General features: G+C 45.9%; 3 protein-coding genes across 3 annotated transcripts; 1 reads left to right on the plus strand and 2 right to left on the minus strand.

Moving 5' to 3' along the window:
- Positions 1-1,847: 1,847 nt before the first annotated feature.
- On the minus strand, positions 1,848-5,825 carry AOL_s00109g159 (uncharacterized protein; the record flags this gene model as incomplete). The annotated part of the gene is made up of 6 exons (XM_011126640.1): positions 1,848-2,245; positions 2,514-5,256; positions 5,318-5,403; positions 5,479-5,525; positions 5,662-5,702; positions 5,781-5,825. 6 exons carry the CDS (start codon positions 5,823-5,825, stop codon positions 1,848-1,850), a joined length of 3,360 nt encoding a protein of 1,119 aa, XP_011124942.1.
- Positions 5,826-7,019: 1,194 nt separating this feature from the next.
- Positions 7,020-7,449, plus strand: AOL_s00109g160 (uncharacterized protein; the record flags this gene model as incomplete). Its single annotated transcript, XM_011126641.1, has 2 exons — positions 7,020-7,112; positions 7,198-7,449. The coding sequence occupies 2 exons, from the start codon at positions 7,020-7,022 to the stop codon at positions 7,447-7,449; spliced, it is 345 nt and encodes a 114-aa protein (XP_011124943.1).
- Positions 7,450-8,689: 1,240 nt separating this feature from the next.
- AOL_s00109g161 (uncharacterized protein) lies at positions 8,690-11,185 on the minus strand (the record flags this gene model as incomplete). Its single annotated transcript, XM_011126642.1, has 3 exons — positions 8,690-8,962; positions 9,025-10,182; positions 10,286-11,185. The coding sequence occupies 3 exons, from the start codon at positions 11,183-11,185 to the stop codon at positions 8,690-8,692; spliced, it is 2,331 nt and encodes a 776-aa protein (XP_011124944.1).
- Positions 11,186-12,510: the final 1,325 nt, after the last annotated feature.

Consider the following 12,510-nt stretch of genomic DNA (forward strand, 5'->3'; position numbering starts at 1 on the left):
GTAAGATGCGGGTAAGAAGGGCGTTCTAGGATCGAGCTTGTCCTAAAACCAGTGCCGACGGTTGACGATAAAGGCGTGATTCAAGGAGGCAAGGTCCGGGTAGCTAGAGAGGAAAGCCGTGACAGGAAAGCCGAGGCGACTCAAAGAGCGATAGCGTTGATGATTATGTACGAGGGGATGGATGGAAGTGGAGTGAAGGTGGCGGATGATAGCGATGGGGGACAATTGAATGGCGATGCGTGCTGCTGTGTGCTGTGTGTAATGACATGAAGGGGCGTTTGATAACACACGAAAATATTATCGGGCAAGCGTGTTTGGTTGGTTCGCGCCAAAGCCGTTTCATTTCCAGGCCAGCTGTTTCTGCACAACTTAATCCCCGCCGCCATACTAACCAAGTTCACTTTATCCATCACCATCATCATCATCACCATCATCATAGGTACTTAATTATTACCATTCATCATGCACCATCACCATTATCGTCAGTCAGGTCACATATATACCCGCTTAACCAAGTAGGTATTAAGTAAGTACCTAAGTACTTAACTTAGATACATACATACATACATACATACATACATACTATATACCAACTTACTCATGCAAGCAAATCGTATACGGAAGGCAACTAAGTAAGAATGTCATATTTCCCCACTCTGACGGTCCGAAAGCTTAACCAATTTCAATCTCAGCTTTCATGCCCTTGCTTCGTTCTCATCGGATATCAGGCATATTCCCAGCAATACATTACGGCAAATGCAACTAGATATTATATGTTGAAATCTTCCAAAATTGAAGCCTCTCAATTGCAATTGCATCCATCCGCTCCTGATAATCCCGAATGATACCTACCAAATAAGGTACATATGTATACTACTTATTTACATACCCGCGTGTGTAAGTAAATACATGTAAGTACTCCGCATGTAAGTACATATAATCCATATATACAAGTCAGTTCGTTCCCGTCCAGATGGTCCGGTTTCAGGTTTCAGAATGTTTGCACCAGACAAGGGCAAAACCCGGCGCCGATTAGCTAGTTACTGTCAAGAGCCCAGGTTCCAGGTACCCTTATGGATACATATCCTCATGATAAATGATTGTTTTGAACATGGCTCACTCAGGCCTGACCTTGTCCATCTATATAGCTCGGGCTATTAAGATCATTCCTCGGTTCTTCTACCCTGTCGTGAATCAATAAATGCACAACGGGCATCACAAGCTCTCTCCTTCTTTCTCTCTTTCTTTCTTTTTTTTTTCCTACTACGGATCAATATTGCTACTCTTAGGCAGGAAACCCGTGGTTTAGACACTTCAATCCCGGTCCTTAGGTTTTGGTTGACATTACGGCTAAAGCCTGCATGGTCATTACAAAGTAGCTTACCAGGATTAATTGAGGAAGGAGATGTGGACCTGATACGCCATTAAGTGTCTGGAATTTATACTACGTATGGGCTTGCTCCTTCGCCGCGCATGGTTACATGGATCAGATATCATCTTTCTCACAAGCTGACTGAGATGTGAGGAAAGAACATATGGGAATGAATATGTCAGAGGTGAGAAATTTTCGTATGCGTTCACAAGGCCACGTGGATCAGCCCAAACATCATTTATCTCTCAGTCCCACGCCGCGCAATCGTTTCTGGTGCGAAGCCAGCCAGCTTTGCAGATTTTCTAAGTATTCAATTCTTGAGAAACAGGTATCAATTAATATGTACCCATCCTTTAACGCCTCCACTGTATATACGCCACAAGAAGATGTCGAACCACGGGTCCCACCCACGCTAATACAGAAAATAAAATAAAAGAGAACAAAAAAAAATCAATAAATTGTCCTCCACTTCCCATTATTGCTGTTCCTGCAGCGCCTTAATTAAAATTTCATCAAGTGAAGTAAGAGTCTTTTTCAACAATACAACCGCACCCTCGGTTAATTTGGGGATGCCGTCGATTTCTGTTGATGTCAGAGCGGAGATTTCTGCGGCGGAGCCCGGATGAGCAGACCGTGCGCTCTCACAACCGGCGACAATATCTTTGCCCTTCCGCACAATCTCACCTAGAAGGGTCATCCCTCCATCGGATTTTGGATCGTACAGCCAAGTAAGGATATCCTCTAAACCGAGCACAGGTTTCTCGAGAACGCGTTTCACAAAACCTCGCGATAGAATGTAGGCTCTTTCGGAGTAGAGATTGGCGTTGACTGTAGCCTCCTCTGCGCCCAGGTAGACATTAAAACCTGCTTCATCTATTTGATCCATTGATTAGCGCCTTGTCTCCCAGGTATGATAAGGTCAAAACGAAGCGTGAAATTCAAGTTTCTCCATATTATATCAGACGAAAGAAAATAAAGGTAGCAGTGTTTTTTCCTCAGCGAGATTGACGTCTCCAAGGAAGTGGACAAGAAATGCCACAACCAGATAAGCCAAAATACTCGAGCCAAATGCACTCTTGTCATCATAGAAGAATATACGATAGTGAAATATGATATAAATTAAAGGGTAATGGGTACTTACTGTAGTATGGCTCTTTGACAAGCACCAGCCCCATCAAGCTCACCAAAACTTGTAGAATACTCGACCCTGAGCTGGACCAATTCTCGGACCTTTTTTCACCATGCCATGTACCTAGCAACGACAAGCATATCTTGCCGTCCTCATAGAGGTTGGGATTGACCCTCCCGATTCCGTTCGTCCATGAATGAAAATATCCGGTGGGAGGCGTGGACGGAAAAGTTGGGCCTAGGTGGAAATCGAAAACGAAGGGAGCGAGCTCGTATGGTGTATTCCTAGGTCCGACGATCAGCACGCGGAGCAGATCGAGCCGTGATTCCCAGGTCCGGACAAATATACCCTCAGGAAGGGTTGTTTGCAATATTTTGTGCTCCTTGTTTATGCGCCTTAGGAAGGCCAATGACTGCTCTAAAGCCGGCTGGGCTACGAAGGCATGGTCTGAAGGAATTGCAGCCTCCAGGATACTGAATCGAGGCGGAGATGCGGAAGCAGCCTTGTTCAAAGACGTGTTTTTGATGGTGGCGCTAATAGTTGATCCTTCTGCTTGCGGGTTGGGGGTATCCGTTGGAGAGTTCAGATCCGCACCATCAACAAGATGGTCAACCTCCATTTCCTCAATATCACTAGCGTTCTCTTCATCGGTGAGCCAATCGGCTTCGTTCCCTGCTTCCATAGGCTCTCCTCCTTCATAGAAGATTTGCTCGGAGATCCAGTCATCCGCCCCCATACTCGTATCGCTTCCGCTATTCTCGCTATCACTGGATCCCATGTTAACAGAATCATCGGTGCCGTCTTCATCCTCATCGTCGAAGTCTTCGCCATCAAAAACAACGGTCAAACGTTCTATGGGAACTCTGATGGTTCTTATATCATCTAAAGCTCCAAGCCGAACGGTTACCAAGCCATCAAGACCTTTGTCAACCACTTCGCCGAACCAGTCAAGAGCTGTATTGGTGACAGGGGCGGCGGGGGGAGGTGGCTGTTGTCCAATATCGCTTCTTAGACCGAGAGGGAATTGGTGCAACATCCGAGAAAGTGTGTGCAGCTGCGGATTCGTGGTGTTTATAAGGGAAGCCGACAGATTTGCGATGAGCCCAGTATCGACAATACCACGAAGGGCCTCGCTGATAGCACTAATGTTGGATTGTTGGCCAGTTTGGGACGTGCGAGCTGCGGCGGTTGCGTCGGCTGAAGACGTAGACTGGCTCGATGACGAAGCATTGGACGGGCCAACAGTTGGATCCTCTACCACTTGCTCTGGGGCGACCAGGACGAAATCGCCCCGGCATATGGATAACGCCGGATGTGCAGCAACTTCATACATGCTAACCTCCTCTGTCGTCGCCTCTTCTAATTGTCCGGTACTCGACCCGGGGATGATCATCTCCCCGGCTAGTTCAACTTTAGGGGACCTGAACCAACGAACCCGAGCGATACGTCTTGCTGCATCAACCGACTGTATAACGCCAAGCCTTTCTGGAGAGACGAACACCAATGGCGGATCTACTTCGTCCACGCCTAGGTGGTTGTTGTTGCTGTTGTTGTTGCTGGGAACGCTAATAAGTTGCTCTTGGGTACTTGGAGGAGCAGTCAAAGTCTGTGGCGCGCTCCCCGTCTCGGGTTTCGTGATCACAAAATCTCCAGGCCAGAGTTCGTGCTCATCACTGCTATCACAGCGGATGAGATCTACGGATCTTTCTCGTGTGATGGTGAGATCTTGCCATTGGATTGTAGCCCAAGAGGACCTAGCGATAACCATGAACTCATTCACATCATAACCCAGCGTTGCAGAACGTGGAACCCTTTCAACCATTCCATAGCCGTTTGAATTGGAGCTATTGTATTTTTCAATGGCAGCGTCCAAGTCTTTGAATCTGACACGGTCGTATCTTTCGAGGTTTATAGTCTTCAAATCGGCTCCCCCGTCCGATTGACGATTAAATTTCTTCAACTGGAACCAGGCTTCCTCCCCATCTGATACCCATGGCTCAGGAGGCTCAATGGGCACAAATCGGGTTCGAACCATCATGTTCTGGCAGATCCATTCGATGCAAAGGGATATCGTTCGGACCTCAACAACCTTGCCAACAGGCTCGATATTTGGGTCATACGCCCCAAACCGCCACTTTCCCCTGCGAAGGTTGCCCTTACTAGTTTCCACAATCTGCCCAATCTCAAAATCAAAGGGCTCATCCTGATCGGGTTCCCGGGGAAGAAAACGGTCGAGAAGCGCATATACATCCGCCCCAAGGCCGCCCATAAGTGTCATATTAGCGGCAGGAGGGGTTCCTGTCCCAGTCTCTGCTGAAACTGGATTAGGAAACCCATGGGGTTTCGTTCTCTTGAGTTTGAGCTGGCCAGGAACTTCAACGGCAACAACACTGTTATTACTAAGGCAAATGGTGACTGTTTCGATGAGCTCCACAACCTCCCCAAGCCAGCAATTTTTCCAAATAAGGTAGTCTCCAATCTCCCACTCGCGAGAAAAGACGATGTCTTCCGATGCAACATCCTTAACGATCCTTTTGGGATCACATGGAGTTTCATCGTTTTCAACAGTAGTAAAACTGTGTGCAACATCGTAGGTGCCTCCTAAGTCGAGGACCGTGCCACTTTGGAGGTCCTTTGGGGATTTCTTGACAATCGCGCCGTATGACAGTGGCCGGTCGACCAAATGCAGCGCTGATTCGTGCGCAATCAAGTTTGTATAAGCTGACGCAGCGAGAATGACATGGTGGCGTGTTAGCTAATTGAAAATATCCTATTAGCAGTGCGTCGAACAGTGTAGACCAGCGAATATTCATTACCTCATTGTCTTTAAGATATTTGTTCAACACTTGAGGCGTAGCGCTGGGGTGGCAGTGAAGGTCGGCATCATCAAGCTGAGAACTGTCTACGCCAATCTTGAGCAATATGATGTATCAAGTCAGCTTTCACAATCACGGTACGTATTGTGTGTGCGCCTCACCTGAATCAAGTGGTGAGACTACGGGTAAATACCTCATGCCATGTTTTCTACTTGCCAATCCATGAATCAGCCCAATCCTTTACCGACTACTTGAAGGCTACAAGCCATTACAGGTTGTCAAAAAGAGGTAAAAAAGGGTGCCGCTAATAGCATGGTCGGCTTACTAGTACACGATAAGTATACAAAGTATCATTACTCTCACGGACGACATCGCCTTGACAAAGCTGTAGGAGAGAATTGCGTTAGAAAGCTGCGCTTTTGGTCGTGCATATTTATCAAGAGGCCTTCGGATTTATGCTTACAGTAGTCCATGTCTGTGGATCTTGTGGCGCCGTTGATCCGGACATGAGGAGCAGCAGGCCCAGCCCCTCTTCGGGACTTTAATATTCTCCCGTAGACCCTGCGACAGGGAAAATTGTAGTCAGGCGGTATTGACTCGAAGCCAGGTGCAAGGAAGCTGCTTAGTTTCACGCTGTGAAGTGGTATATGAAGGGAAGAAGAATGAATGTAGATGTTGGTGAATAGTGGGAGATTCATAAAGGAAAAAAAAATTACGAGCTTGATATAGTCGCATTTATCACGTGATCGGTGGGGCATCACTCAAGAACAACACCACACAACATCAGCCTTGGCCATTTTTTTTTGCTGGTGAACCTTCAAACACGACGCTGTCAAAACAAAGTTAGATTAGGGCTTGATCATGACCGGGATATTTGTAAACATCAGGCCGCCTTTTATCGGCTTGGCGCGATCAAATTAATCGTGAATGCAAATGCAAATGCCGCCTGCAAATATATAATATATTCAGTATATAATATTTTATTATTATGTACTTTTGTTGTTGTATGCTGAGTGCTACGTACGCATACTACGTTACGTATGTGATGGTTTCGATTCTGGCGCGATCGCGATCGCGTGTCCGCCATGACTAGCTCAACTAAGGCTAACAATACAAAGCCAGACAAAGCCGGCCGTAAGTCAGTCGACAAATCACATCTTACGTACGTATACTTCACGATCGTATTATAATCATAGCTACTAGTACTGGTACCCGGTATAGTAGCACCAATCATAAGCCCCAACGCAGCTTGAAACCAAACAGGCATATGTATAAGTACTTCGTACTAGGTCTGGTTTGATGTCAACATGAGGTAGTCTCGAAACTCGATTCAAATTGATATGGGAAATATCATTAGATCATTAGATCCAAAAATGTAGATCGCCCGTTCCTTGTGAACCTCTCTTACGTAGCCAATCCGGAACCAGACCGAATATTTAAAGTTATAATGACGGTGGTAGCTTAGAGAAATATACATCAACATGACATCGATTTGACGTTCACTTTACAGGGCCTTCGAAATCGAGTGTAAAATTAGTATATATAAGTCCAATTTCGATTCAACTACACTATATCTTCATTACCATTACAGAATATTATACACCTCGTCCATATACAGAAAGTTCAATTCATCCAGTCAATCAAATTTACAAAAGCCTTTCATTTAAGAAACATTTGTGCTCTAAATCGAGATATTGTTCCAATGTCTTACCAAACACCTGAACAGACCCCATCAGCTCGCTTCGGGGGCGGAGATAATCCCAGTATTCCCAAGAAAGCTGCTGAAATCACCGGCGTAGGTTATTATTACCTTTATTCCCGAGAATTTCAAACCTAGTGGTGCCGTGGTATAGCCATCTAACATGAAGTTTTAACTGTAGGATACGAATCGTGACATCACTCAAAGCTACAGGGATCCAGATATCACTCAAAAAAAGAAGGAACCACTCTTATCTTCAGAGGGTGGCATCGGCAAACAATTCAACCCTGAGGGTAATATCGGGCAAATCGGAAACAAAATTGGCGGGCCTTTCAGCGAAGATGGGATGATTGGAAGTCAATTCGATGCAAGCAAGGAAGGCATCGCGGGCAAAGTTGAAAGGGCCGTTGGAGGGCCCCGAAAGGATACCTAAAGGATAACTAAATCAGGTATCTAATTACATACTTACTTACTTAAGTAAGTACTTAGCTATAGCTGTAGGTAGAGATGTATGTAGTTACAGAACGGTTCCCCAGAAACTTTAGGTTTATAAATTTATAAGGATTTAAAGACGCCTCGTTTACAAATAAAATACCTTGACCAGTATCACTTTAAACCACTAATTGAGAAGATATAAACCACCGGTTACGAGCATACGTACGTAATCTTAATTGGCTTAATTAAGATACGTATACGAATTCGAGTTTCTGGTATGCATACGGTACCGGTTCGTACATGATATCGATATTAATGTTGGATTATTATATCAGTCCTGCGTTGTTTTGGGGTTCTGGCTGCCTGGACCACCAATTGCCTTTCGACCTTCGTAATTCATATATTTGATTGAAGTACCAAGTAGGTAGTATAGTGATATATTTGATATACATGATTAAGGGGACTAAATCTAGTCAGTTCTAGACGTTGCATTTTCTGTGCGGTCAATGTATCTGCCAGAACTAAATAATGGGGTGCTGAAACTAACTAGACATTAAAGCGCTATGGGTAATACTAGTCTAGTTGTTAGGCGGGTGTAGTCTCATAGAGATGATATATGTACAAAACACCTGGTAGTTGGGTTACCTAGGTTGGGACATAGAAGCCTGTCTTCGCTACTGAAAAAGCTTCTTTGAAGTCGATGGAACTCACTTGTATACTCTTGTAAAGTGAACAAGTCTAAAACCAATCAATACAAAGGGGAGTACGCGACATAAGACAAAAGGAAGTATAAGGAACGTAATCAATATTATATCACCTCTGGGACTAAATGGGGGGTTAGAAGATGAGGGGTTGTGGCTGGGAAGAAGGGGAGAAGGAGAAAAGAAGAAGTATATGTGCAAAATCTTCCAAAGCGGAGCAAACCAAAAACCCGTCGTTAAAGAAAAATAAAAGGAAACCAGCAAATGTTCCGAGAAATCGCTAACATACGACAGATCGTTGGAGGGTAGGAAAATATGGAAACAAAGGGAAACGCTTCTGTACATTAATACAAATCGTGCATTATACTGAGCATGATAAAGAAACAAAAAAGAGGGGAAAGGGTAGCCGTTGGACTGGACTCAACGAGATAATATGTTTATCGGAGAGCTTGGCCGTATCTTTCAGTCTATAATCTTGGTTCGATATCGTAGCGAGCGAGGGGAGGACATGCTTTTCTATCATGAGAAGCGATCAAACTAAAAGACGGCGGCGAGCCCATTCTTACTATTTCTCTTACTGAATCTTTTCGAAGGCCTTTTTTCCTCGTCGGAGAGTTTAGTATGTCGGGAACTACTACTCTTGTCCAAAGTCAAGGTGCCGTTCAAAGTATTCGCTGGGCTGTTCCCACGAGAGTGGCTTTGATCATCGTTGCTGGCCTGTGCGGAAGCTAGATCCCTGGAGTTTTCGATTGCAACGAGCCACTCACTCGCAGGATCTTTAGGATCCTCAAAAGTAAAGCACTTGTCTTTCTGTAGTAAAAAATTAATAAAGCTAGTCAAAATTTAGCTTGGTAAGCCTAAAAAAAACTTACCGTGTCGACCACAAAGGCCGATCCAGGCTTTTGACCCGTCGACGGAGGTGCAATCCTAGTCACAACCCCTAAGCCAAGCAAGTCTATTTCTGTCTTAACTTTACTTGCATCACTCCCCGCAGCTCCAATTCCTGCAATTATAACTCTCCCACCTGTTGTCACAATGACGAGTCTCTGTCGTTTTTTAACCTGGTTACCGTGGAAAAACCTTGAGAACTTCTTTGGGGTCTGCTCCGCAAAGGCGCCGGCGGATCCGTGGGTACCGAAAGATTGTGGAGCGGGGGCGGATGTTACTGTCATGTTTCCAACTTTTAGGATCCTCTCATTTGTTTTTGTCAAAACGGGAGACCATTGAAGGTCCAACTGAGTTGGAGGAGGTAGTTCTGTAATCACCTTGGGGGGAACAGGTCGTGAAGATGCCGATGATTGAGATTGATTAGTGCTGGGGTTTCCTGAGGACCGAGCGAAGGAGGATGTTGATTGCGCCGAGTCCAGCTTTATGAGTTTGGGCTGTTCCGTCGGTGGGGTGTATGACTTCAAACGTGGGGCCTTCTGCTTCCACAGTTGTTTCCCCCAAACGATTCCTTCAAAGAAAGGGTGCGATTTGATATTTTCGATCGTTAGGCGCTTTGTGGGGTCTAAGACGAGAAGCCGTTCGACGAGGTCACGGGCTACCCCTGGAAATCCTGGAGGGAATTGATACTCGAGGTTAACAATTTTTTGGAAAGTTTGGTACTCGTTGCCAGCCTTAAAAGGAGGTCGTCCGGCAAGAAGTTGGAAGACTATGCAGCCGAAAGCCCACAGGTCGGATCCTTTGCAGGCTGACTTGTCCGTCAGCAACTCTGGCGATACGTACTCCGCCGTACCAACAAACGAGTTCGCCCTTTCATGGTCGGGTATTCCGATATTATTAGCAAAGTCCTGTTCCTGACGGTCAAGCTGGGTTTTTCCGTCAGTGTTGCTCGTTCGGTTTTGGGAAGGGAGATCTAGAATTTTAGCAGTTCCGAAGTCTGTTATTTTTACGTGCATCTTGTCGTCCAAGAGTACGTTCTCAGGCTTCAGGTCCCTATGGATAACACCCTTGGAGTGCATGTACTCGATTGCATCCAGGATTTGAGCTCCATAAAATCGAGTACACTCTTCGTCAAATGAGCCAAGCTAGAATGTTCTCTAAGCGTTAGTATATATGTTTTTGTTTTTTTTAAAAAAAAAAAAGAGGGAGGAGGGGGGGAAAGGCAAACAGTTTCCCATGAGTTATTACCTTTTTAACAAATCCAAGCAGTTCACCCCCAGTAGCAAGGTCAAGGACAAAGTACAGGCTTCGTTCATCTTGGAATGTATAATACAACCTTACGATTCCCGGGTGGTCTCCAAGCCTGTTCAAGGTATTCTTCTCGATGTTGACATATTTAACCTTTTTCTCTTTGATGATGTGCCTCTTGTCGAGGACTTTTATGGCGTACTCGGTCAATGTTTGACGGTCTGTGGCTGCAAGAACAGTGCTGTAACTGCCCTCGCCAAGTGTCCTCCCAAAATTGAAATCCTGAACGCCTTTTTTTACAATACGGTGGGTTTGGTTGCCGTTACTATCGACATGCCGTTGGATACTAACAGCGGCGCCCCTATCTTTCCATTCCTCGCTGCTCATTGGGGGGGCATTTTCAACATATGCTGATTGGCTCTGCCTGTGGGACCGACTACTCCCGATGTGGGGTGAAACCCCACCCGCTGTGGAATTTCGAACGGACCGTTCGCGATACAGCCCGTCGCCGGTACCGCCGACGACCGAATTGCGCATACTCGGCTGTCCAGGGATTATGGCAGATTCACCGCGGGCCTGACGTTGGGCGGTGTAATCCGAATAACCCCGGTGCATTTCGGACGGCCGTTGTTGGCTCTCCCCCCTACCATATGCCGAGCCTGAGAAAGCGGAATGTGACTCGGGATCTCGGTAAGAGAGGTGCGAAGGACCGTCCCCGGTCGCATCGCCTATGGCATCAAGTCGGGTGGAGGATACGGCCGGCTCCATATCCTGTGTCTGATCCCGCTCGGTGCCCCTTACTTGCTGTGGCGCCTGAACAGGTGTGTCTGGAGGGGTAAAGTCGGGGTTGTTCGCAATACGCAGCCCGCCAAGAGCCTGTCCCAAGTTGATATCTTCCATTTGATCAGTCTATCAAGCTTCACCAGACTCTGTTTCACAAAAACCCCACAGTCGAAGAGGCGGTGATTGGCTAGTCGTGTGTTTTGATGTCGGATAGGGTGTCAAGGGTAATGTTGCCGATACCGTGTGGTTTGAGATGCGAGTTGAATCGCCCAATCGGCCTAGTTTGGGAGGAGAAGTTAGAACAAATACTTGAATACGTATGTAAGTAGATACTCAAGCACATATGTACTTAAGTACTTAGGTATAAAGTAGTAAATATCTTGGTAAGCGACAGAGCAGGCGGGAGGGTGCATGTTGAACCCGACGGACATACATCTAATTTGCTAGGGTTGTATTGGAGCAGTGAGTCCTCGGTACTGACTACTAAGGGATACAGCTGCAGGTTGGACGAAAGGATAGGAATCGATGGTAGGTATTGTAGTTGCCGTCAATGATTCTTCCATAAGAGAGCTACCGAGCAGGACAGCAGTTATGGTTTTTCCCTTATTTTATTTTATTTTCCTTTTTTTCTTTTCTTTTATCTCTTTCTCTTTCTCCCTCCCTCTCTCTTTCTCTCTCTCTCTTTTTTTTTGGATGGGATCTCCTATTAGGTATATTATAAACACCTCCTAAATTCCGGGCTTGTTTCAAGGGCGTCGAAGGGTAGGCAGGAATTCGACGTCCCCGACGGTTGTGGGACAGGACCGAGTTCAGGACAGTGCAGGTGCAGGACAGTGCAGGACAGTGCAGTGCAGCACGGTAATGCCAATGCTATTCTGTACGTCGGAGAAGACGAAGAAGAAGGCGACGGCGGCGACGATGACAAAGAAGAAGAGGAAGAAGCTGCTTTAGGATGTCTATAATATGTGTTAACGGGCAAAAAACGGGCGACAGCAGCAGAAGCAGCAGCAGGTGGCGGAGTGGGACGCAGTTCGAGGAGGTTGATGGGATTGATGGGATGGACGGATGAGAAAGAGGAGGACTTGCACTTGTTTGACGATGTTTGAGCAGGTGCTTCTGGCAGCGGCCAGGGATCAGATCTGTCGCGTTTTTCTTTAATTTTAATTTTTTTTATATCATGTCGGTTTAATTTGCTGGGCGAGAAAGAATCAAAGAGAAAAGGAAATGAATTCAAATGAAATGAAAAGATCAATTTTATTTTATATATTTGAGTATTATTTTAACTTTTGTTATGAATGAAGCTGGTGATAGAAAGGGAGGGACAGGAGGAGAGAGAGAGAGAGAGAGAGAGAGACAGAGAGAGAAAGAAAGAGAGAGACAGAGACAGAGAGAGACAGAGAGACAGAGAGACAGAGACAGAGACAGGAGAGCTGTCAAATGAG

Source organism: Orbilia oligospora (genome assembly GCF_000225545.1).
Source record: "Orbilia oligospora ATCC 24927 unplaced genomic scaffold scaffold00109, whole genome shotgun sequence".
NCBI lineage: Eukaryota > Fungi > Ascomycota > Orbiliomycetes > Orbiliales > Orbiliaceae > Orbilia > Orbilia oligospora.